Raw genomic sequence first — 24,631 nt, forward strand, 5'->3', positions numbered from 1 at the left:
TTGGACAGCCACTAAACAAAAGCCACCGATTCCTCTTGAAGCTGATCCGTCCAGGAAGAGGACGGGATGAAGCAACTCCCTGTCAAGGCAGGGACCAGAGCTGAGAGTGCTGCGGAACCTCCCAGGGCTGCGTCCTGACGTCTGAAACTCCTGCAGTAACGCGATGGTGGGGAAGGCATGGGACTGCAAAAAGCGCAAAACCTTTTGAGGAAGATGGGGCATGCTGATATTCAGCAAACACCCAAAAGCAGAAAGAGCGGGGGGAAGTCCAATTACTTGCTTGAGCTGCTGATAATTTAGAGAGGATGCTGTGAGCGTGTGGAAGGGCAAAGGGATGCTGGCCGCTGGCAGAACTGCACACTGAGATTTGTCACGTGGTAGTCGAACACCTTCCCCAGGAAGGGTCTGGCGGAGGAGACGGGATCTTCCCCGTTTCCCACAGCACTGGGTTCTGGGGGGATGCTCTGGCAGATGAAGCAGGATCTGCTGTGGAGAGGAGATAACAAGAAAAGAGACTCTTCCCTCTTGTCCCTTCACCACAATTTCTCACGTGTCAGCGCAAAAGCTGAACCCACTTCACTTTACAGGGTCTGGGTATAAATTGTGTGTGAGCAGCGATCGGCTGCAGATGCTGAGGAAGCACCTGAACCCCCCGAGTGCCTGAAGGCAGCATGGCACACAGAACAACTTTCCTGCCCTGATAAGAGGAGGAGGCTGTTCTAAATGTCAGCAACGCCTCAAGAGGTACAGGAAGTATAAAAAGACAATTTCCCAAAGAGGGTCTCTGGCAGGAGCTGCTGCGCGTTGAGGCTGCGCTGGAACATGCGATGCTTTTGCTAAGCTTGTGACTTCATCTCTGATTGAAACAAGACCATGGATGGTGGTGAGTACCTGTTCTGCAGCCTCTGGCTCTCTCTTCAGCTTTATTAATAATGCCCAAATTCATGCCCTATGACACGCGGACGAAGCACTGTTAACAGAGTACTTGAACAATGTAAAAGGCTTTCATCTCCTCATAATTACTAAAAAAAAAAAAAAAAAAGGCGCAATATTAAAAAAAACTCAAATCAGTTACTTCAGAAACAGAAAAAATAGGCTTGGAGGGGATTTCAGGAGCTATTCTGTCCCGTAGCAAATGAGTTCTCATAATTTGTATCTCTTCTTCCATGTTCTTAAAAAAAAAATAAATAAAAATAGGGATAATACTACCTCCTTGGTAATATTTTAATTCAGTGAATAAACCAAGGAATTACGACCAAACATATCTGAGTTTGTTGGCTAAATCTGTCCAGTCTTATGCAAACTGTTTCTATTAATGGATATCTTCACTGCAGCAACAAAACTTTGCTGCAAAACTTACGGGTTTGCGTTGGCTCGGAGCTGGACCAGCCCTGGGCGAGGGCACTCGGACGGGTCGGGATTCCCACGGATCACCCCATCCCGAAACACGCAGAAAAGAGCAAGTTAAGTGAGAGAAGCCTCTCTGCTTTGGCACGATGACAATTTGTTCCTGTTTCTTGCTGAAAGTTTCAAAGTCTTTTTGCCATTTGCTGTTGTTTCGCACCCAGTGCTCCGCGGGCACCTACTTCTAGGAGCTTGAGTAGGTGGGCGGCCACAGGAGGGGAACGGTGCTGTGGGTCGGAGATGTGGCAGATAATATGCAGGCTCTTTGTTCCTCTGAGACCGCATGATTTATTCCTTTTTCACTTGTTTTTTTTGTTGTTTTGGGGGTTTTTTTTCTGCTCAAATATTTGCAAACACTAATCCCCGTGTGACTGGGGAGGGGGGGGTGCAGGGAAGAGGGACAAATGGAATAGCTCGGGTGGGTAAGTTAGTTTATAACCAGATTAACCAAACTGGGTTTAGAACACAACCAATACTTCTCCATGCCGGGGAGCACGGTCAGAGCTGAAATAAGGGTGGGGAGAGGGATGGGACCGTATCCACAGCGTTCATCCCAGGAAAGCCCTGTTCCAGGGGTGGTCCAGCAGGATGAAATGGGAGGGGTCACGGCCTTTTTGCTCTGACATTTTCAAATCAAAGCTTTACATTAACTGGGAAGGGAGTGATTTCCCTGGGCTGGGAGTTGTAGGTGTCCTGTGTGAAGCGCTGCAGACAGAACTCGAGATAATCTGTGAAAACACTGAGATTTGAGCGCCCAATTCACTACAGGTGCCTTAGGCTGTAGCACAAGAAGGGGGACTACTGCCCTCTCCTTTTTTGAAGAAATTAAGATGCAAAAACTTAAAGTGGCTCATGCAACTTTTTGCCATCTCTCTCACCCAGAGAGCTAGTCTGGTACAGCCGGGAAAGTGACTGCTGCTTCTATCTTTGTCCGCTGTTTCAGCCCCCAAACTAGTCGTCGTTTCCCAGGCAGGGATTTTTTCCTCTTGAAAGGTCTGTGGTGATGTCTGGATTAAGCAGACAGGTTTCCACGGGCAGGGTCTGAACGTGAAGCCATGTACGGTGCAGCTGGTGCTGAACCCTGCTCTGAATTAGGAAGGGGGAGCTCGGGGTCTCTCTGCAGTGACAATGGGGACGAGCAGCCGGGGGTGCGGGGTGCTCCAGGGGTGCAGGCTGGAGGTCCTGGGTGCCATAGGACCCACCGGGCAGAAGCAGGGAAGGATGTTCTCACGGATGCCTCCTTGCAGCAACGGCTTAGAAAAATCCCTGAATTTTGGAATCCCTGCGTCCCAACCAACACATCACCCAGCTGGGTCTCTCCACCACCCATCAGTCTTATCTCACTTAAATATTTGGCCTCCGCAATATCACGCGGGCACATTGTAGGGGGTTCAGTATTTGGCGGGAACGGCTGTTACTCTGAGTTTAGCTAATTGGTAAAGGTTAACTATGACAGGAAAAAGAAAGAATTAGTGAGAACCTGATGAAAAGAGTATGACAATTTTCCTGCTTTGGGTCTGGGGGTTTTTTGTCCTACTATTATATTTCAGAAGAATATTCCAAAAGAAATATTTCATAGCACTTCGGATGCACAGCATTATTGCTTTATTCTAAAAAGCAGTTATGTAGGAAACACAATTGGCTCACTTAAAAGATTCATTCTTAACTTGCTTATCTCTGCTTATCTTTTCTTTTGATTCACAGTTTCCTAAAAAGGGTGGAGGCAGATAATTATTAACTTTCTTCTGTAACAGATCTATGAACACATGAAATAAGAGTATGACTTGGTATCACTGGGTCTGTTCACTCCTGAAATGATGGTATCCTTCCTCTGCCAGTTGTGAGAAGTCGAGGGGAAAGAGGGGGGAGAACAGCCCTAAACTGTTAACTGCCAATAGTCAGTATATCATTTATGTATGATTAATTTTTTCTCAGAAATATCTGGTTCTTTCCCCAAGAGCCTACTATACAGATGACGATGAGGCACTAGAAACCAGTACGTTTCGAGATACAAACAGTACGTTACTCACTGCCTACACATGTGCTAAGGTGCTCAAGACTGAAACTTTTGCTTTGCAGTTCTTGCCAATAGAAAAATAGTGTTACAGCGGGAGGGTTTAGCCACAGCAGGTTTGCTCGGCTTTCCACTACTCCCTAAAGCATTCCCGACTCTTGCTGTTCACTCGGCGCACTCCTCGGCAGCAGTGAGCAGCTGCTGCTCCGCGCTGGCCCCGGTTGGAGCCCGACCCGCTCGGGCAGAATGACCCAGAGCTTCATTCTGCAGGATGGTGCTTGTCCAGTTTTAACCATCCTGCACGGCTGTGGCTCTGCTCCTCTCTCCTCCTTTCTGCTACCAAATATCTCTTACTGTCAGAAGCTTTTCTGGGCATACCTGGGGGATGCACTGCTACTACAGCTTCTTTTATCTGAGGTAAGATTGGTTGCTGATGCTGAGGGAGATTCAGATAAACTGGCTGGGATTCATCTGTCCAACTTCGCCAACCCTTCTGCTGCAGCATGGAATGAACCGCACCCCAGATGCCCACCCCACGGCAGCTGAACCATGCCTTAAAAGCACCCCTGTGTTTCCCTTTGCTATCGAGGGAGCCTAAACAACTAACCAGATGTCAAGGGCTAGAGTTCAGTGGGATGAATCCCACCCCTTGGGCTTACTCTATGGGGGAAGATGTTCCAAAGTGATGGGCTGCTGTTCCCTCTCCCCTGCACCCTGCCATCAGCAGCAGAGAGCAGATCTCTTCCCGCTGTCATTGGCGTGGAGTAATTTTCCTTTCCCCGTTTTCCCAGGACAGGAACGTGCAGCAAAGCAGTGCAGCACCAGCTGAGGGACGTGGGGGCTGACATGGGGCTTTACGACAAGTCTGACTCATTTGCTGTAATGAGTTTGTGTTTTCTTTTTATAAGTGAGGTTTCTAGTTCAACTGTGGGGACTTTTGAGAGGGGTTTTTTTTTCTTAATATTTTGAGGAACAAAACTTTAGGAAAATACCCACAACAGAGAACTGCCAGAGGAAAAAAAAAAAATGAAAAGTAAAGAAAGCTACCTAAAATTGCCTATTAAACTCCAGAGCACGTCTCATTTCCTCTCTGCAACTCATCTGTTTCTGCTCCCCCGCGCTGCCCTGGACCCCTCAGAGCGCTGCAGGGAGAAGCACGTTTCTCCCAGTCTGCCTGAAACTGGTGACACAGGGACTCAGGCAACAACCTCGTGCGGGAGGACCACGGGGCCGCATCGCCTCTCTGGTTATGCCTTCGCAAATGTGTAAGCTGAGGTGGGGGCACAGAATGAGAGGAAGAAACAGCGCAAGCTTTTTTTTTTTACATTTTGAAAAAAAAATCATTTGACATTTAAGACACCTGAAACAGCAACTGAGAAGGAAAAAAAAAGTGAGATGATCTTCAAAGGAATGATACATAACTGACCTGTCTCAGGATCGTTAGTTGAGTCACTTTATCAGTCACTATTTCGTTAGGCACTTCATAATGTGATAAGGAAAAAAAAAAAAAAGATCAGCAACTTGCCAGGGCTGCGCACTCCTGACTTTTCAGATTCAACAGGGGCTGGGCTGGTGCTTGAGGGGAGATGCAGAAGCAGCAGGGGAAGATGGTCCCATGCCAGGGGCAGTGCCCAGCCATGCTGCTGCACCACCAGCCTGGCACCAGGCAGCAAAGTGTCCTTGGCATGGGACGACTGAAAAATGCAAACCAGGCAATGCCAAGAGCGAGGCACTGATGGATTGGGGTTGGTGCCTCCTCTCCCCTGCCTCCTTTTATACACCTTCTAGGAAGTGAATTGCCTTCGAGACCTCAGCCCCTGCCCAACGTGGATGAGACGGACCAGCAGCAGTAATTATTATCCATCAAAAGCACCAACTCCAGGTGCTACAGAGAAAGTGGAACAGAAGACTAAAGACTCTAAAGGCTGGCAGCGGGGGGGAGGTTTGCAGAGGTCAGGCACCCCATGCCCATGTCCCAGGCAGGGAGGGCAACTGAATTCTAGGCTTGCTTAAACCTACTGGGTTAAGTGCTTTGGGCTTTCCATTTATGTCCTGTATGCAAAAGTTAGATCAGCAGCTTGAAGGAGGGAGATGGCTGCAGCAGATGCACACCAAACCTCTTCCTGCAGTCTGGGACTGGTCAGAGTGAAAGTCGTGGGGCATACCGAAAACACAGACGGAAGCGTTTAGCCATGCTTCCCCCCCTTATCCCTCAAATCCAGCCTTGGCATACTCCATCCCTGACTAAACTGCACTATGATGCGCTTTTGCACTTTTCAGATCCCCCCCAGGAGGATTCAGAGAAGGTGAGGGGTGTATGGACGTAACTAAGGACCCAGCTACATATAAGAGTATAAGAGATGAAAAGAGGGAAGGCAAGGCACAAATTTCTACAAGTCATAGCAGGAAGCTCACATACAGGCTCTGGAGATAAGTACAAGTATTTTCACATGTGGCTGAGGATCTCTCACCCACACATCACATATAAACAAGCATCTCCAATCACAGATACCGAAGTATTTCTGTTATTAACAATATTGCATGTGACAAAGTGCGGATACTGCCACAACAGTCGCAGTTACCTGAAGTAGTGGAAGTTCATCATCCTGGTCCAGTGCAATACCTGAACAGGAGGAGGGAAGGGTGCGAATGGACTCTGCGAGGAAACAGAACAGAGCAGCGTAGAACAGACTGCTAAGGACAAGAGCCAAAGGCATTAGTCAAATTTATCAATGAACAGGTCATGAGGAGAAAGTCATACTCCCTAGAACAGGCAGCTGGAAGCCTCTGCCCCTGCCCCAGCCTTGGACCAGGTAATCAGCAGGGAAGCGAAGGGCTGCGGCGCAGGGAACTAGCCAGTGCCTAGAGAGACATCCCAGGGTGAGCAGCGTGATGCTCCAAAGAGCTGATGCCAACCCTCCCTCAGAGCAGAGTTGGGGGCTTCCTCACAGTTGCCAGATCACCTTCTAGCTTGGCCAGCTCTCACTTAGAACTGCCTGGGGGAGACGATGTTGTGTGCTTTAAATAGTGAAGACAAAGCTTTCACTGGCTTCTGTGCCTCTATTAACCACAGCAGGAAGAACTGTTTGTCTGAGATTGCTCTCATCATTATCGCATCTGGCCCTGAATTTAATTTTTCCTCCCAGCTGTCAGCATCCTGTATCTCCACATCCAAAGGCAGCAGAAGCCAACTCTGACATTTAGGAGACAAGCAATAAATCTCAGCCAGCTTCGGTTATGTGCATCCTGCAGGGAGCAGAGCTTTCCTGTTCTGCAGTCCAGCCACGGCACTGTCGGGGAACAGCTGGGCCAAATTTATTGTGCTCACAGCTGTATGGTTTTACATGGGTTCAGTATGCTACACCCTCACAGCCCAGAGCAGGGCACAGGAGACGGGCTGCTGACTGCAGGAAAACAAAATCAAATGTATAAAATAAAAATGGGTACACCATGCACGAGCTCACTGCCCTTAGCTATCGGCCTGTACAGACAAGGGGCCAGACTCCTCAGATTTAATCTGTGCTCTGACAGTAACTTGCTACGTGACCCTGGGTTATCCTGTTAATGTTTTCATCGGGTTTTCAGTTACCCAGCTGTGGTGAGCTTTGCAGGGTTGAGAATGCCATGGTCAAGTAAGTTACCACTGCTTTTTCAAAGCGAGCATCATGTGGAAACCCCCTCCTAACTGCTAACACTAACACAGCGTCTCCTTCTTCTACAGGCAAGCAGTTAAAGGTCACCCTTGTTTTCAGCCTTCCTCTAATTTTTCAGGTAAGATCTTAAAAACAACATTGTTGAAATCCCACTGCATTTGTGTTGTGGGTAAAGAAAGATCTCGACAACTTTCACGGGCGAAGAGCAGCCACCCACAGCCCTGCAGAGATGCGTGGGCCACGGCTGCTCGCACCAAGGATCCAGCACGCCCGAGGCGGGCGGTGAGAGGGCACAGAGGTGCTAGAGGCCAGAGGCAAAACAAACAAAAGGAACAAGAGCAAAGAGAGAACAGAAACAATGACATACACTGCTATTTTAAGATGACCTGGACTGTTAGAACCAAGTCCCCTTCTAGCACCAAGGGAGCATTTTCAGTTAAGACAAGAGCATCCCACACCAAGTGCTGGTGAGGAGCCAGCTCGTGCTCTTTGCAAATAGCTGCTCCAAGTGCTGGGCTTGGAGAGAAGACATGCCCAGGGAGGACGAGTTCAGCATCTTCCTCCACCTGTTCCTGCTCAGAGTAAATCTGAAGCGGGAAGGAGAACCCAAAGCACCGAGCCGTACCGTGACCTACTCCTGAACTGCTCACGCTCCCGCAACCACAAGAGCGGCCTCAGCCATGCCATGGCCCCCAGCTCAGGCTCACCGAGAGGCCCAGCACAGCAGGGAGAGTTTTGCACCCTGTTTCTTTTCCCTTTCACTTCTGGTGACATGCCTCCAGATAGCAGGCAGGATGTGGTGAAAGCCAAGCGTGCCTGAGATGGAGAGCGCGCGCTAAGATATTCAGTGATAACAAGCAAAGGTATCCAGGGGAAACCTTTCATCTCCGTGCAATGGAGAGAAGGTACTGGAGACTAATAAGTCACAAGAAAGCAGGGCACAGATACCACAAGCTCACTCTGCCCTGTAGGTTATGGCAGTGTAGGAAGATGAAACAAGAATAATCAGAACCTAAATCAGGGGCAGGGGCCTGAATGAGACACCGGCAACGTGTCCATGCCAGCACAGTAACAGCTTCCTGCTTTACTGGCTGTGTTTCCTCCCAGTCTCATTGACACCTCTATTAATTTAGCAGAGAAAAGAGCCCAGGGAGGCTACGGCTTCATCTTCCCACGGAGCCCTTTGCTGCTCACCCCTCGCTGCGGGGGGGGACGGGGCGGCAGCAGGACCGGGAAGCCCAGGAGGACACCGGCACAGACACAACCGCTGCCGCCCGCTGCTAGCGCTGCCACGAGTGAGAAGGGGGCACGAGCAACAGGAGCATCTCAGATGGGAGAAGGGAGGGGATACTGGAGTTAGAAAATGCCTAACGAGTACAGTCAGTCAAGAGGAAATGTTATCCCTGCTGAGGGAAGGAGAGGGCTGAAGGATGTATTATTTTTCCCATTTTACCTGACAGCTGACTATGTACATACAGCTGTACGTGGGTCCTGAACCATTCTGGAAAGCAGCCATGCGTTTCAGAGTTCGCAGGTGTTACTTTGGCTGAGCCCTAAACGTTCCTTGTGGAATTCCCACCCTGAGCCCCAAAAAACCCCCAAACCCCACATACTTATGGGAAACGTTTTCAGCCACGAGACCTTGCCAACTCTGTTCACGATGTTGGCATGAGCCAATGCTCGGGAAGTCCCTGGGACTTCTCTGGGGCCGGGCAGTACAGCCTGCTTCACCGGCCAGCACCAGGCTCCCTTCCCGACACGGCCACGGAGGGGCACAGTACCTCCTCCCAAACACTCTTCTTCCCTGTTCTAGCTCTGTGCCGGGAACAACGTCACCGATGACTATGACTCCAACACCACCATCGACTACACCATGTTTGAGATCCTGTGCGAGAAGGAAGAAGTCCGGAACTTCCGTGCCGCCTTCCTCCCAGCCATGTACTCCCTCATCTGCTTCACGGGGCTGCTGGGGAACGGGCTGGTGATGCTCACCTACATCTACTTCAAGAGGCTGAAGACCATGACAGACATCTATTTGCTGAACCTGGCTCTGGCAGACATCCTCTTCCTGCTGACCCTTCCCTTTTGGGCCACAAGCGCAGCCATACACTGGCTTTTTGGGGAGTTTGCCTGCAAAGCCGTCTATTGCATCTGCAAAATGAGTTTCTTCAGTGGGATGCTGCTCCTCCTGTCCATCAGCATCGACAGATACTTTGCCATTGTCCAGGCTGCCTCGGCCCACCGCTTCCGTCCCCGGATGATATTCATTAGCAAAGTCACATGCATCCTCATTTGGGTCCTGGCCTTCATCCTCTCAATCCCTGAGCTGGTTCACAGTGGTGTAAATAACTCCAACAGCCAGCCCCGTTGTTCCATCATCGCTAATGACTTGCAGACTTTCAATGCTGGCATCAAAGTGTCCCAAATGGTTTTCGGCTTCTTATTTCCCCTAGTAGTCATGTCTGTCTGCTACCTCATCATCATCAAAACATTACTCCAGGCCCGCAACTTTGAGAAGAATAAAGCCATCAAGGTCATCATTGCTGTGGTAATTGTCTTCATTGTCTTCCAGCTGCCCTACAACGGTGTCATGCTGGCCAAGACCATCTCAGCCTTCAACCACACCAGCTCGTGCGAGGAGAGCAAGAAGCTCGACGTGGCGGATGACGTGACCTACACTCTAGCCTGCTTCCGATGCTGCCTCAATCCCTTCCTCTACGCCTTCATCGGTGTCAAGTTCCGCAACGACCTCTTCAAGCTTCTGAAGGAGCTGGGCTGCCTGAGCCAGGAGCGCCTCTGGCAGTTGTCCACCTGCCGTGAGAGCAAGAGATTTTCCTTTGCCATGGAGACAGAGACAACCACCACCTTCTCCCCATGAGCTGAGCTCCACACAGGCTTTGACCAAGGTGGAGCAGTTTTGTACACTTCTTCTATTCTGAACTACTGGTAGAGCGAGACCTGCCACTACTGCAGGAAAGGCAGCTGCAAGAGGAAAACCAGGAGCCTCCCCATGTTTCAGGCACCTAGCACTGCTAGCCAACACTCCCGTGGATGGAGAGACTTCAGTAAAGCTGTGACTAATAGCAAAACAAGGGAGAGGGAGACCGGTGAGTCTAGAATTTATCATGCCACTTCACCTTTAGTTTAGTCTTTCCTATCAAAATAAGAAATGCTCAGAGTAGAACAGTTTCCTTTAAAGAAACAAACACCCAGAGAGACAGACATTTGTGCAACAGAATTGCTTGGTTTAGAGCTAAACTTCCAAGAGCATCATCCTTGCTTTGAACGTTGCTTTTAACAAGACTTCTCTTGCTCTTCCATATCCACAAAAATATGATCCCTGCTGCACTGACTCAGTCTCCAAGACTAAACAGCAATGAAGTTTCCTAGCACACACCTCTCTGCTCTGCCTTTCCCCGTGAGAAATTTCCATAACTAATATCAAATCCAGACATATCATATACATAATTTCTATAACTTTGTATATTGTTGTGGCAACTCTTACCTTTGCTAGGCAAAATACAAATTGCACCTCGCTGCTGCCTGTAACAATGATAGCTGGTGTTTCACCAATAAAGAAGGCGCGTCCTAAGGAGCACAAGTTACTGCATCCCGATATCGACTTGAATTCTTTAGAAATGCTGCTCCACTCTGGAATTAAAGTCTCCTTTAGCTTCTGAAAGGGCATCTGCCTGCTCAAGGCTGATGCAGGGATAGCTAGCACAGCCTAGATTCAAGCTTTTTGCACAAGGAAAAAGTTAGTTGCAAGCTCCAAATAGCTTAAATTTGGAAAGACATTGGTTAAGAAACAGATACTTCTGCATCAATCCTGCCAGGTGCTTAAAATACATTTTTATCACCCAGCCATCCAGCCTGTCCCAGTACCGTCCTTACTCCTGACATGCTGTGGGACTGTTTACTCACTCGCTTGATATAAAGCATGTGTTTTAGTGGACAGGTGCCAGAATCCTCAGAATTTTAAAGATTCAAACCCAGGGCAAATACATATGCATTTCTTAAGGCAAAACACTCAAATTCAGCATACAGTTGTGCCTATGGTCAACCACTTCAGTCCGCCAGCATCTGAAGTTTGCTCATACCTAGCTTTGTCATCTGCTGCGAACGCAGTCTGCCGATTTTCACATACGTGTGGGGGCCTTCTGCGCTGCTGCTCGCTGACCTCAAGAGATAAACACGAATGTGGGTTTTCTTCTCCCTTCCCAATGAACGCGTCTTTCTAGAAGGACTTTCGCAGCTGGCTTTTGAGACAGATATATATTTCACTTATAAGCTATCGAAAACTTGTTTTGCATTCGTGCTGTCAGCGCTAATAAAGATGTCATTCACTGTGGTTTGATTTAAATGCAAAGGACAGTCACGTGTGGAAGATTACTGCCAGGGTCACGTACGTGAAAGGAACACGGCAGCTGAACAACAGATTATTGTCATGTAAAATAAGACCTTGAAAAGAAGCCCAGAATGTAATGCCAGTTGGTGCATTTACTCGGAGCGAAGATTCCTGCTGACAGATGAACACCCTGGGAACTGCTGTCGTGGGACATCTGAACGGCAACTGGGGAGGAGCTGCTGCAGTTTTTTGTGCGTCTGTGATTGATTTGCGTGCTCTGATCCCCAAAGCCAGACATCAACGGCAGAAGGTCTTGGCCAGGAACCGGAGCGGGGCAGGAGGGGCTGGTTCAGCAGAGGTGCATAGCCTCACACCCCAGAGCGGCAGGTGAACAGTTTTCTGTTCAGTGGACGTACAGAGCCACGCAGAGCAAAACACGCTTACTGAAAAGACATTTATACCTTTTTCAGTACCATGCGTGGATCCATTAGGAGTGATACAGGGAACGCTCTGGATCACAGGTCAAAAAAAACCCCATTGCTTTAGAGACATGAGAACTGAAAACAGCCTTCCAAGGAAAAGAATTCAATTAGCTGGTTTTCAGACAACATGCCAGTTATATAGCTGGCTGCCATCATAATTAAATAAATTCTTCTTCACAAACCATTTGGCTCTGGGGTATGGGATTTTGCCAAGAGCTGGGATTCAGGAAGAAAGCTCATTCTGCTCCGCGTTACCTGTCTATGCTGAAGTACAATCCCATCCAACCGTTTAATGCATTTTCTTCTATAATGCCCGTGTAATGTGTACAGAAGTGCTGCTTCTCTGTCCTATGAAATGGGGGGTTATGACTGACACTGAATAGTCATTTATTCTTGGTTTGTTCCTATAGTCCTTACTCAGGCAAGACACTCACCTAACAAGAACTTTTCCAGAGCAAGGAATACCCAATAACACAGGGTCTTTTTTGTTTTCTTCATCAGTAACAATACATTCTTAATGTATATTCAGGTATGTAAAGCTGCTTTACACAGAAAATGTTAAATACGTACATGAATGTACCCTGAAAATACACTGCTTTGAAACTTTTTATGCAAAATACATTCACCTAACTTATTCTAGCAAGGACAGTTGCTTCACCAAAGCATGCAATCGTACTTGTCTCCTGTTTGATAAAAGCCATTCCCCTTCTACGGGCTGAGAAGTCTTCAGGTTTTTATTGACTAGATGTATTCTAAGTAAGAAAATATGCAGCTGCTTCTATCCAGATGAGATACTAAAAGCATCACCTGGGACAGCTGCATCTAGTGCCTCCTCAATGAGACAGCGGTGACTTCAGAGTACATAGCTTTTTTTTTTCCCCCCCAATTTGACAGACAGAACAAATTTGCCACTTGGTTAGATGCATCATGCTAACACTGGCCTGAGATCCTAACTTCAGATTCCCTACTGAAACTCTGAAAACTGATGGTATTTTGCCATTTGTGGAAAATAAATTATAACAATATAAAAAAATACCTTTGTTTTTCCATTGTGTTTCCTCCATAAGATGTATCGTCTCTAGTAATTAGTATCCTGCCCTTCTGGTCCTGTCAAGAGCTGTTTGTTGATCAACTTAGCTTTATATTGGTACTGCCCTGCAGGAAGAAAAGCATGTAAAATAAATTAATTAGAAAAAAAGTTGGTTTATTTCATCTGTTGATAAATTATATAGGAAACAAGTCATCCAACAGATGAAGCAGTAGTCTTTATTTTAACTATCAACCCAACTGCCTTAACCCTGCTCCACTCCTGGATAAACACCTGTAAGTCACCATCAGGTATAAGTGAAAAGCCTTTATATTGTAACATTTTATTGTTCAGCTTAAAATTTTAAAAGTCAGTAACGAAATACCATATTACTGTGCCAATTGCTCACGGGGAGAAGCAGTGACCACAGCTCTGGTGGCTGGCACACCAACATGCAGGTAAGAGCAGTAATTGCCACGCTAATTCAGATGAGCTGTCCATCTCATGCAGCTCTGCAACTCAAACCAGCCAACGTGGCATCATTTAGGCGTACAGAATATTTCTTCCTGACTTCCCCAGTTAATTTACGCCTCAAGGCACATGGGAACTATCAATATCCTTTACAAAAAGCATCTTATAATTGCAACCACAGAATCAAAGAGAAAGAAACCTCAAAGAAAACCAGAAGCTTGACATTGGAGTGCCAAAACTAAGGACCATTTCTGCTTTCACCAAACAAGGCACGTCTCACGGTTTCTCCCTAGAGAGAGAGTTTTCTGCTAGTTTCAGCACCTGGCCCACAGGTTCAAGCAGCGATAAGGAGCATCTCAAGAGCACAGCACCACAATACAACTCTAGGCTATAAAAGCCTAAACTCAAGGCTCCCTAAATAAACATTAGGTCTCACATACTGCAGCTAGGTCAGAAGTTTCAGCTGCCCCGAGTCCAAGGGGCTCATTTGTGTAAGAGACACTGTCTGCTGAAACAGGAGCTCTGAACTAGAGCACCCAAAACAGAACTCAGGCTTTGCAGGAAGGTGCTATGCTTTTAGCAATTCCCTGCACTTCTCAGGGGTGACCACATGCCAAACCTTTAAACATGGGAGTTCCTGAATTTTAAGAAAACAGAGACTCCAACTTACAGCCCCGATTCAAACCAGCCCACCAAGCAACCATCCAAGGTCACACCTTAGGCCATGAACATCCCAGCCAAATCACACAGTTTCTATTACAGGAAAAAAAAAAAAAGAAAGTGTATTTCTGGGATGGATTTAACCTATTTTATTACCTTTCACCAGAAAGACAAAGAAAGAAGTTTCCTTTTACAGTACACTGAGGGACTGGGACCAATCTCAGTTTTAAATTTTCTTTAAAAAGTCAATTAAAAGTCAATTTTAAAAGCCTGGCCCTCGTTACTGGTCTGCAATAAACTACATCACCTACCACCTACTCATAGTCATGTGGACCCCAGGTGGTTCCTGCCATCCCTTCTCCACATCACTGTGGGAAACCTCTTGGTTGCTCAGAATCCCTCGTTGCTCTGCAAAAAATATCGCTGCTAACCCTTCCTCCTTCCCTGGCAGTTCTTTATCTGTGCATGTGTGTATTTTTAAGTCACGGTTTAAAAGCCCTCAGTGCCAAATGGATCTGGGCTGGGTGGGAGGTAAACTGGAATTAAAGGGAGGAAAACTGGAAATAGAGGGATGTAAACTGGAACAAGGCCTCACTAAATGCAGTTGCCCCCATCCCTCTCAGAGCACTGGTTTGTCCTCTCCCTCCCCATGCTGTCCCGGGCGCTGGTTCCCATCACTTGCTGGTGAATGAACTGATTAATACAATGGTGAAGGGGAAGCTTCTCCAGGCATGGCTGTGGTTTCTGATGTGCCACCTGCGTAGCTGCAGGCGGGAAGTCCTTGTCACCCGAAGAAAGAATGAGCTGGAGTTAAGTGATGCAAACAAACCCTAAAAATAATGCACGTGGGTGATGAGGAAGGGTGGTGGTATGCTGCTACAATCAGAATAGCTGAGAGTGGGCTACGGTTTCCTCTCCCCACATCTTCTTTTACAAGGAAAAATAACTCAAACTCCTATTCTAGGGGTGGAGGTGTCAGATCTCGGGGGAGAACTTCTTGCATGGCCAACGATCTTCCTCCCCAGCTTCTCAGCAGAGCTGCCCTTGCCTGGGGGCCACCTCCCCGAGGGGCATCAACGCCCCTCAAAGCGGCCGGTGGTGGGTTCCCTCCACGCCAGGGGATCTCTCCCCTCCTTCCTGAGCTGCTGCAAGATGGGTCTGGGGAAACTTAGGTCAGCCGAGACCTCAGCCACCCCTTGTTTGTACCATCACCAGTAGCTTCGTGACCTCAAAGCGAGTAGATCAAAGGGCCTGACCAGACCAAAAAGCACAGACTTTCGATGGATTAGAAGAAGGCAGGACCAGCTCAGAGCATTCCGCTGGCACAAAGGACGAGACAAGAGCAGGCAGGTGGAATATGAGGAAAAATAAGTAGATAAATGGCATCATACTGCATTTAATGACAGGAGCACCATGCACTGCTAGACCCTGGCGTGATGAGAGTATGCTTTGGGGGGCGGGAAAAGAGAACAGACATGTAACATAATGAATAACTCTAGCTTCAGATGTGGCTGACCATAAAAAGGAAAGATACACAAAGGGACGGGATCTTAACAGGGTTTTGCTGAGTGAGACACGCTTCCCAAAATGGGCAGTTTATTCCTTGCGGCGATCTGTATTAAATAGCTAAAAGCACAGTACAAAAAGGGAAGAATGACAAAGATGGAAGAAGATGAAAAAATTAAGGTGGCTGACTAGAGAAAAAAAAAAAGATGTCCTAGCAGGATTTGCTCTCCACCTGGCCTTCTGCTCGAATGCCCCTTTGTGCTGGTGTGAACCTCCGGGCTGGCACTGAGCAATTCTACCCAAAGGATACGTGGCCAAGGTAGCCTGAATGTTTGTACGTTTCCAGCGGCATTATTTAAGAGAAAGGAAGCTCAGTCCAATCCAACGGTTAAAACTTCGGACAAGACTTAGAAGATACAGGTCGCATCCCTAGCTCTGCTCCTCAGCGACTCAAGTCAATCCTGCACTTCTTCCCCAAGCACTAAAACAGAAATAAAACGTCACTTTGCAGAAGTAGTAACCAGAGTACCGAGCTCTGTTACTAGTACCACGTATGGGAACCCTCCCACTCTCTCCCTCAAACAAAAAAAGATGACCTCATGTGCTTAGATTTTGTAGAAATTGCAAGTTTTCAAGTATGCACGCAGAGGTCTCAGCAGCCGGCTAACCTATCTAACCTATCCTCAAGCTGCATTGAAAGTTATTTTTCACTTTCATCTTCAAGTAAGACCCCAGTTCTTCACAGAACTAGGAGTATTACCCATGCAAAGTGTCAAATCTTCTTGGTATTAAACAACCACCTGCCCCTGCCACAGCTCGCTACAAAAGCCTTATGCAGGTTTTAGCAAGTACGGAGACTTTCAGTTCACCTCTATCACATGCATGGCAGAAATGGAGTCAATCTAAGCATGAACTTATATATTTGTCATTGCTGAAGCCATGCAAATCTTCGGTTTGCAGGAACTGAAACTCTGTAACTTCCCTTCCTGCTGTTTTGGTTTTTTAATTCAATTGTCTAAAATAAGATATCAAGCAGATATTTACTTTCTTTTCTTTGCTGATGACCACTGTTGCACAAACCTCTGATTCTTGAGTGATTATGTGCTTTATTAGGAAATTTCTATGACTGAAGGCCAATTCTTATGTCTAGAATCTTCCTGCAGGAGAGGAAAAGCCCCAAAATTTCCAGCGCAATAAATAGTCCAAAAGGCCTTCCAGGATTCAGAATCTGCACGCACCAAAATCAGAACTCCCACAGATTCTAGTTCCTTCTTCATTAACTAGCAGCATGGTCTAGAATCCACTGATGGCAAGAGGACCTTTATATGATAAGCCTCTGCGTTACCTGGGGAGCTGGCATGAATTTTTCACGTTGTGCAACACGAGAGAGGACAGGAGGTAAAATCCCAACGGCGATACATGTGCAACCAAGTGTACTTCTGGAACAACACAAGAAAAAGAAACCATTTGGTATGTTCTCCCCTAGGTGCTGAGAGTTTGATTGGCTTTGCAACAAGAGCAGATGGATTTTGTGTAGGTGTTGAGGCTCAAAGAACCGCAAAACTGCTGCAGAAGCCCTGTGCAGTGACAGGTCGGTAACAAATTCTTGTCTGCTTTTCAGTCTGCACCCATCCTGAAGGCTACGCAGGAGCGTCAGACCCAAAAGCTGCACTCCTACGGGACAACGTCCCGGTTTATGCTCAAACAACAACCAAACTCCAAGTGGCTGATGCTCCAGAGAAGGAAAAAGGTGCTCTTAAATGCTCGTAACTAACCAGGGAGTGAAAAATAAAATCTTCACAAGCAGAAGTGACTCACAAGTCAAAGTGCCTTTTCCAAAGGCTCCTTCAAGCCTTCATTTCCAAGAGACACCAGAGCTTTCACATTTCACACACCCAACAAAGGCAACCTATTTCCCACCCAGCTGTCTGAAAATGAAGGCGGCGAGTTGGACATCCAAAAAAAAAAAAATCCTTTGTCTGACCAAGGTATCACTGGTGACTTCCTCCGATCCTGATCCCGCGGGTCTTCTTGTGGTCTACAAATGCAGGCATTCTGGTTTACCAATTTTAATTACAAGAAAAGTAAAGTAAATATTCCCCTCTGCAGCAGGAGCAGAGGGTGACGGGTACAAAGGCCCCCCCCCCCCCCTTCTCCGGTTTATTGCTGTAATTAGCACAGATAGCGCAACCTTGCAGGTTCCTATAGAATACCCACTGCTTTGCATGTTATTGTCAGGGAAGCACCCATCTACACGAGAACGTTAATGTGGAGGGAGGTGTGAACACACACGCGCGTTCACGTTTGCATAGGTCTCCCAGCAAAACTGGGAGTTTCAGACTCCGGGGGCTATCGCAGCAAAATTCAACACCACCAGAGCAAAATCTCGCTGCCGGAGCTGCACAAATAGAAGCTTGTGTTTTTAGGGGAGAGTTAACTGATTCCCTTGGAGATAACACGTTTCTTCTTCTTTAGGCCACACCAAGCAGTGAGAAAGAATCTCTACCCCTGTGCCAGGGCGGGGAGGGGGAGAAGGAAAAACAAGTCTTTTTCTGGATGACTAACACAGCCAGCAGCAATTGCCACTCTGCAGCTCAGCCCTGCTCTTTAACAGGGAGTTGCACAAAACTGCTTTGAAGAGGTTAACACGTTCGCAGTCGGTTCTCATCTGCCTCGCCAGAGGCTCGCAGGTAGCTACAACACTTCTGCTCAAACCTGATGACCCTGCCGCATCCAGGGGGTGAGAGTCACCGAACGTCACGGAGCTGTACCCCAACAGACGTGGCTTCCACCAGGCTTTGGGTGGGCTTGCAGCAGACCTGGCAAGTAACCAGATCCTTACAAGGCTCATTAAAATGTCTTTATTGCCAGCAGTTCCTGGCAGGCCTCCACACCCATCTACAAATGAGCCTCACGTGCCAGCGCTGCCTGCACAACCTAGCAAACAGCCAAGAGGCGTGCAGGCGGAGACGTGGAGACTGTTTTTAAGTGTGCTGCAGATAACAAACAACAGAAAAGGTCTCCGCACCACCACAAGCGAGACCTGAAATGCTGCCAGCACCTGCCTTCTCAGTGGGCGTCCTGTTTGGGGTGTTACGAGGGCTGCAGCCCACCACGCCGGCTCACCCTGTGCCCCAGGAGATGGTGGAGCATCGTCCCGCGAGCCGTACCACACAGCTCTCCTGCCACGAGTGGCACCAGCTCCAGCAGCACAGCCACCGCCGCTCCTGCACAAGAGTGCACGGAGACGATGCACTAGTGAGACACCAGCTCTGCAGAAGAGCTGCTCCTCTCTGGGGACTTGGGGCTTCTGGTACATGCCCACCCCAGAGACCTGCTCCGGTGGGAAGCACGCAGGGCACTGCAACCTGGTCTGCACGGCTCACCCGGAGCAGACAGCTCCCTGCTCGCAGCCCGGTGACGGACACATAACGTCTCCCTGGGGAGGTTTAGACTTTCTCCCTGGGGAGGTTTAGTCTTTCTCCCCGGGGATCATGGTCTAGCCAGCCTGGTAGGAGCAGTCACAACCCAGCCGTGTCTCAGACGCGTTGCACACAAGTAGCACCGCACCTTCCCTCCAGCCACACAAAGCACACATGGTGGGCAGGGGGCAGAAGTGGAAGCAGAGGGGAGCTTGGACGTGCCCAAGACCTCCTGGCCCTGGTCATGCCTCACAGATCCGGCACGGCACTCTGGGGAGGAGGGAGGCATCTCCTTGCCAAGCGATAACGGTGATCTTCAGCTTGGAAATTAATTCCCTTTATGATCAGTAATACGAAAAGAGTCTTTTTTCACAAGGCATTTCCTCCTCCAGACATGCCTCAAGCTTGTCGGTCGCGTGGCCTGAAACATGCTCTGGAACAAAGCTTCGGTGACTGGTAACCAAGATGAAAACACTTCCTGCAAGGGGACGCTATCTGAAGACCAAAAATACAGATTACATGCAAAGACGGGTACCAGAAGGCACTCTCACAATGCACTGACGACCTCCCCAGGCTCCAGGAAAGACACGACAGCCCGGCCAGGCTCCAAGTGACCCACGGCGCATCCAGAACAAGTCCACGGTCACAGTCCCCTTTTGGCTGTGGTCATCACACGACACCGGTAACTGTGCGGAAACAGAAAGCTCTGACTTCTTAAGAGACCAGGAACATGATCTCCTCCGCGTCCTTCCCTTCAGTCACGCAGCAGATGGAAAAGCACATTCTTCTTGGGAGAAGGTTCCCAACCAAACCTCTGATCTCCGCTTACGGCTGGGTAAATCCACAAGCGAACAAGGACCGACCGCGGCCACGGCGTTGAGAGATGCTGACACCATGTGGGAAAGGCTGAGAAATGCTCCACTGCAGACGTCCACCCTGCACCGACCGAGCCGGGACTGCGGGAAAAACTCGGGAAAACTTACCCCAGAAACAAAGGTGTGGGTTCAAATAGTATTATCTGAATCACATTAAAGTCCTCTATGGGTAATCAGGTTAAAAAGTAGAGTATTTTTAGTTTGGTTTAATTTAAATGTACTGGAAGCAACTGTAAAATGGCTTTCATTCACTTTATTTTTACCTCAGAATCAGACTGCCCATGCCTTTTCCATGCGATTTCGATAATCCATTTTAAATGCTAAACTTCATAACGCTTCTCGCATCTTCCCGTAAAAATGACATCTTCCAGGTATCACCTTCCACTAGCTCCGTACCCAAATTTCCTAAACAACTTTGAAAAACGTAAACGGCCTTTTCCAATCACCTCCGACCGTTCACAACCCTGCGGGAAACTGCTCTGGGTTCAGCTGCACGAGCAGTGGTGTGAGCGGGGCTCGGCCCCTTCCCGACCGAGGGAGCGGTGATTTTTCAGGCAGCTGAAGAAAGAAGCTTTTCTTAAGTTAACTTCACAAAGGCGCGTTTTTTTCCCCACGAGGCCTCACTGATTTTTTTAATCACTCCCCCATCTCACCCGTGGAAAGCTCAATTTCTGCTGTCACGTGCAGCGCCGGAACCCGCGCTTCGGCAGCAGCTCGGTGCAAAACGGTTGCTTGAGCATAACCGCAACTTCTACAAAACCCCACAACGAGCCAAATTCCTCGAGCCCCTGCGCTGCTTCCTGGTCACTATGAAATAATGGACAGCCTTAGCTTCCAAGCTTTTGTAGATGAACCAAGGAAAAAAAACGTGTCATTTCAGCCAAGGCCGCACTTGATGACTCAAAGACTTAGTCCCTCTTATGGAGGTGAGAACACACTCAGCAGAGGTGTAAATTTTGCACCATAGGAAAGCCACAGCCGGCAGAAGTTAGAACAGAAATTTCCACAGCAGACGGTACCTGTGCTAACTGCTGGAGAGTTTCTATCTCCCTAAAACCCCAGCAATACTAACAAAATTGTTGGCGTTACGTTAGGGAGCAATTCCTAGACCTGTCAGCAAAAATTGCACAGGAAAACCTACGGAATTAGCTTATTTCTCACAGAGCGGAGAAACGTGCTTATATCAGGCACTTATTTCAGGGGGGTGGCCAAACCCCTTGGATGCTCTTCCTGTGAAGCCCACGCTTCCACGCTCCTCCAGTATGCGGGATGCGTAATTTAACTTTGTGTGTTGTTTTTTTTGTTTTTTAACGGAGGCTAACACTGGGGCGATCGCTGCTTTCAGCACATACCTCAAAACTCCTCCACCGGACAGGTTTCCAGTGTTCACTCCCAAAAAAACACCCCGTTCATCCCAGGGGGGCTCCACCAGCCAAACCAGCCGGTGGGCGCATCCCAGTGCTCTCAATCGTAACCAGCACCAGAAGTCGCTACCTCCATTTCACCTTCAAACATGCTTATTGCAAACTGAAACCTCCCTGGCTCCATGTGGGTTGGCACCATAATGCCTCCTTCCCCTGTTTGCATAGAAAAGAAGTCCTTTTTCTTTGTGGCTTTCTGCAGAAGCTAAATGAACAAAAACAACAAAGATCGCTCCGCCTAAGCAGATGGCTTTTACCTGAAAGGGATACAGCCCACAGCCCACACTCCACCTACCCAAACCTTAAAAGAAATAAACATACGGTGACATTAAATCTGTTATCAAGGAAAGTTTCCCCACACCCCCTTACAAAAACACTTCAATATTTTGTTCTCCGAGATGCTGCCAACCCGCTTCTCCCCCGCAAACCAGAACGTGCGCGACAGATATGGAATCAGACATCCCTTTTCGGCCTTAAAGATGTTTCGCTACACGTTTTCCAAAGACCATTAAAATCTAGGATACATGCAAGATGCGAGGAATTCCTGCTATTTTCTAAAAAATGTCCAAGCAGACACCCAAAAAAAGCTCTGCTACAGGACGACAGACCACCGCAGTCCTTTGAGGGTCACGCTGGGTCTGCCCGTTGAGCAGCCAAGGTCACGCTTTGAGCGTGAGTCCTACCACCGCTCAGGAAATGTGGATTTTATCACCCACGCCAGTCCAGCACCCGGGGCGGGCACAGGCGCTGCAAGGCAAGCTGTCGGGACAACAGGACTTCAGTGGGGTGGCAGCAGCGGTGGCCTGACCCTGCTTGTCCCTGCTGTGTTCTTCATAGAATCGTAGAATGGTTTGGGTTGGAAGGGACCTCAAAGATCATCTAGTTCCAACCCCCCTGCTGTGGGCAGGGACACCCTCCACTAGACCACGTTGCCCAAAGCCCCATCCAACCTGGTCTTAAACACTTCCAGGGATGGGGCACCCACAACCTCTCTGGGGAACCTGTTCCAGTGCCTCACCACTCTAACAGTAAAGAATTTCTTTCTAACATCTAATCTAAATCAACCCTCCTTCAGCTTGAACCCATTCCCCCTTGTCCTGTCACTACACTCCCTGATAAACAGTCCCTCACCATCTTTCCTGCAGGCCCCTTCAGGTACTGGAAGGCCGCAATTAGATCTCCCCGGAGCCGCCTTTTCTCCAGGCTGAACAAGCCCAAGTCTCTCAGCCTGTCCTCATAGCAGAGGTGCTCCAGCCCTCGGATCAGGTTCATGGCCTCCTCTGGACTCACTCCAACAGCTCCATGTCTCTCCTGTACTGGGGCCCCCAGAACTGGACGCAGTACTGCTGGTGGGGTCTCACCAGAGCGGAGTAGAGGGGCAGGATCCCCTCCCTCGACCTGCTGGTCACGCTGCTGGGGATGCAGCCCAGGACACGGTTGGCTTTCTGGGCTGTGAGTGCACACTGCTGGCTCATGTTGAGCTTCCCATCAATCAATACCCCCAAGTCCTTCTCCTCAGGCCAGCCTTCAGTCCATTCCTCACCCAGCCTGTAGTTGTGCTTGGGATTGCGTCGACCCACGTGCAGGACCTTGCACTTGGCCTTGTTGAACTCCATGCAGTTCGCACAGGCCCACCTCTCCAGCCTGTTCAGGTCCCTCTGGATGGCATCCCTTCCCTCCAGCGTGTCGACCGCACCACACAGCTCAGTGTCATCGGCAAACTTGCTGAGGGTGCGCTCGATCCCGCTGTCCATGTCGCCGACAAAGATGTTGAACAGCACCGGTCCCAGTACCGACCCCCAAGGGGTCTTCCCAACCCGCTCCCCACAGCTTTCGCCTCGGCGACGGCAATCCTCACGCGATTCCTGACGCTGTCAGCAAACACAGCGATGCCGAAGGACTCGAGCAGGTCATCCCATCTCTTACCTGTCACGTTTTCCAGAGTCTCGTCTCCCGGGTGAAGTGCTCTCCGCTGCCGCGGTGCTCCCGGACAACACGCATCCACCAGCTCTCCCTGCAAAATAACCATTTAAAAGCATCGGTTGCAGCTTTGACAGCTCGGAATCTGGTTCCCTTCCCAGTTTGCCTACACGTTCCCTGCGGGATCCCAGAACCAAACACTGAGGAACAGCAGGTCTCCATTCCTAAGCTATAAAACGGGGCCATTAACACTTAATTTCTCTCATCCATTGTCTGGCTAGGTTGTAAACTCAGTAGGACGGACTATGTGTGTACAGACTGGTACGAGAGAGGCTCCAGACATAAATGAAATATAAAATAATAAAAATAATTTAAAATCCCCAGTAGGCAGTTGTAGGAGGGTAGAAGAGAAACACATGCTTGCTTTTTAACGACGAAAATAAACACCCTCCAGGCAGCGAGGCGGCTGCCGAGCTCTGCAGCGCAAGGTTTCCATCGCTTTTCTGGGAAGGGTTTGCAAACCCACAGCCGGGATGCCGTGCCGAACGCCACCAGGCAGGTCGGGATCCCATCAGCACCCGACCGCCATTGCCCTCTCATCGCATCCTCCCCACGGCACCTCGGGTGACAAGCACACAAAGCTTTCCGGACTCGTCCAAGCGACACGCGGCGCTGCCGGCACCCCCCTTTTCCGCGTGTCACCCCCTTTCCCACAGCAGGCGGAGGGAAGCCCAGCCCCGCCAGCCCCCCGCCAGCCCCTGCCACGCGGAGCAGCCCCCAGCGTTTCACCCCATTCCAGACACAAAAACGTGCCCAACCCTTCCCACCGCCAAATCCGCGCATCCCCACGGGAGGCGGCTTTGCCGCGGCGAGGCAGGAGCCGTGCCGACAGCCCGGCGCCCGACAGCGACGCACGAGCACGCGTGCACGGGGGCGAGCGTGCCGGTGGGGGGAACGCGCGTTCGGGGGCGAACAGAGACACCGAGCAGCGATGCAGCCGCTTGGATCAACACCCCCACGGATCGCTGAGCTGCTCCCCCCGGGAAGGCAGCACCCACCCTGGCTGCCCCCCGCCCGTGTCTGCGCAGCCAGCGCCGGGAAGCGCTGCGAGGGCCGCGCTTTGGGGAGGACGTGGAGTGCCGCCGCCATCGCTCGCACGCCAGCCGTGCTCGGTGTCGGGCTCCCCCACGCCACGATGGGTCCCGAAGGGCGGGGCAGCCAAAACACGCGGCGGAGAAGGGAAGGGGACACCCCCCCCCGCACCCCCCCGCACGCCCCTCACACCCCACGGGCACACTGCACACGCCCGCCCGCGCACAGCATCCCCTCACGCCGTCGCACGCTTGCCCCCGCCTTCCTCGTGTGCACTGCAGGAGTCACGCGGGGCCGCGCACACGCGCCCCCTGCACGCAGACAGACACGCGGGCT

General features: G+C 49.5%; 1 protein-coding gene and 1 long non-coding RNA gene across 3 annotated transcripts in view; one reads left to right on the top strand and one right to left on the bottom strand.

The window, feature by feature from the left end:
• The window catches only part of LOC142605125 (uncharacterized), a 40,150-nt gene extending 16,853 nt beyond the window's left edge, over window positions 1–23,297 (bottom strand). The window contains exons 1-3 of the long non-coding RNA XR_012838876.1: window positions 23,210–23,297; window positions 12,938–13,056; window positions 6,001–6,074 (exon numbers count right to left, since the gene is read on the bottom strand). This is a non-coding gene — a long non-coding RNA (uncharacterized LOC142605125). The remainder of the gene's footprint in view (window positions 1–6,000; window positions 6,075–12,937; window positions 13,057–23,209) is intronic.
• CCR7 (C-C motif chemokine receptor 7) lies at window positions 376–12,934 on the top strand. Of its 2 annotated transcripts, none has more exons than XM_010300165.2 (3): window positions 376–883; window positions 7,140–7,189; window positions 8,885–12,934. In XM_010300165.2, the coding sequence occupies exons 1-3, from the start codon at window positions 874–876 to the stop codon at window positions 9,947–9,949; spliced, it is 1,125 nt and encodes a 374-aa protein (XP_010298467.2). In that variant the 5' UTR covers window positions 376–873; the 3' UTR covers window positions 9,950–12,934. The 2 variants fall into 2 exon arrangements, with proteins under 2 accessions (XP_010298467.2, XP_075631572.1); XM_075775457.1 differs by lacking the exon at window positions 376–883 and adding an exon at window positions 3,740–3,835.
• Window positions 23,298–24,631: the final 1,334 nt, after the last annotated feature.

The sequence above is a fragment of the Balearica regulorum genome, chromosome 24 (genome assembly GCF_011004875.1).
Source record: "Balearica regulorum gibbericeps isolate bBalReg1 chromosome 24, bBalReg1.pri, whole genome shotgun sequence".
Taxonomy (NCBI): Eukaryota; Metazoa; Chordata; class Aves; order Gruiformes; family Gruidae; genus Balearica; species Balearica regulorum.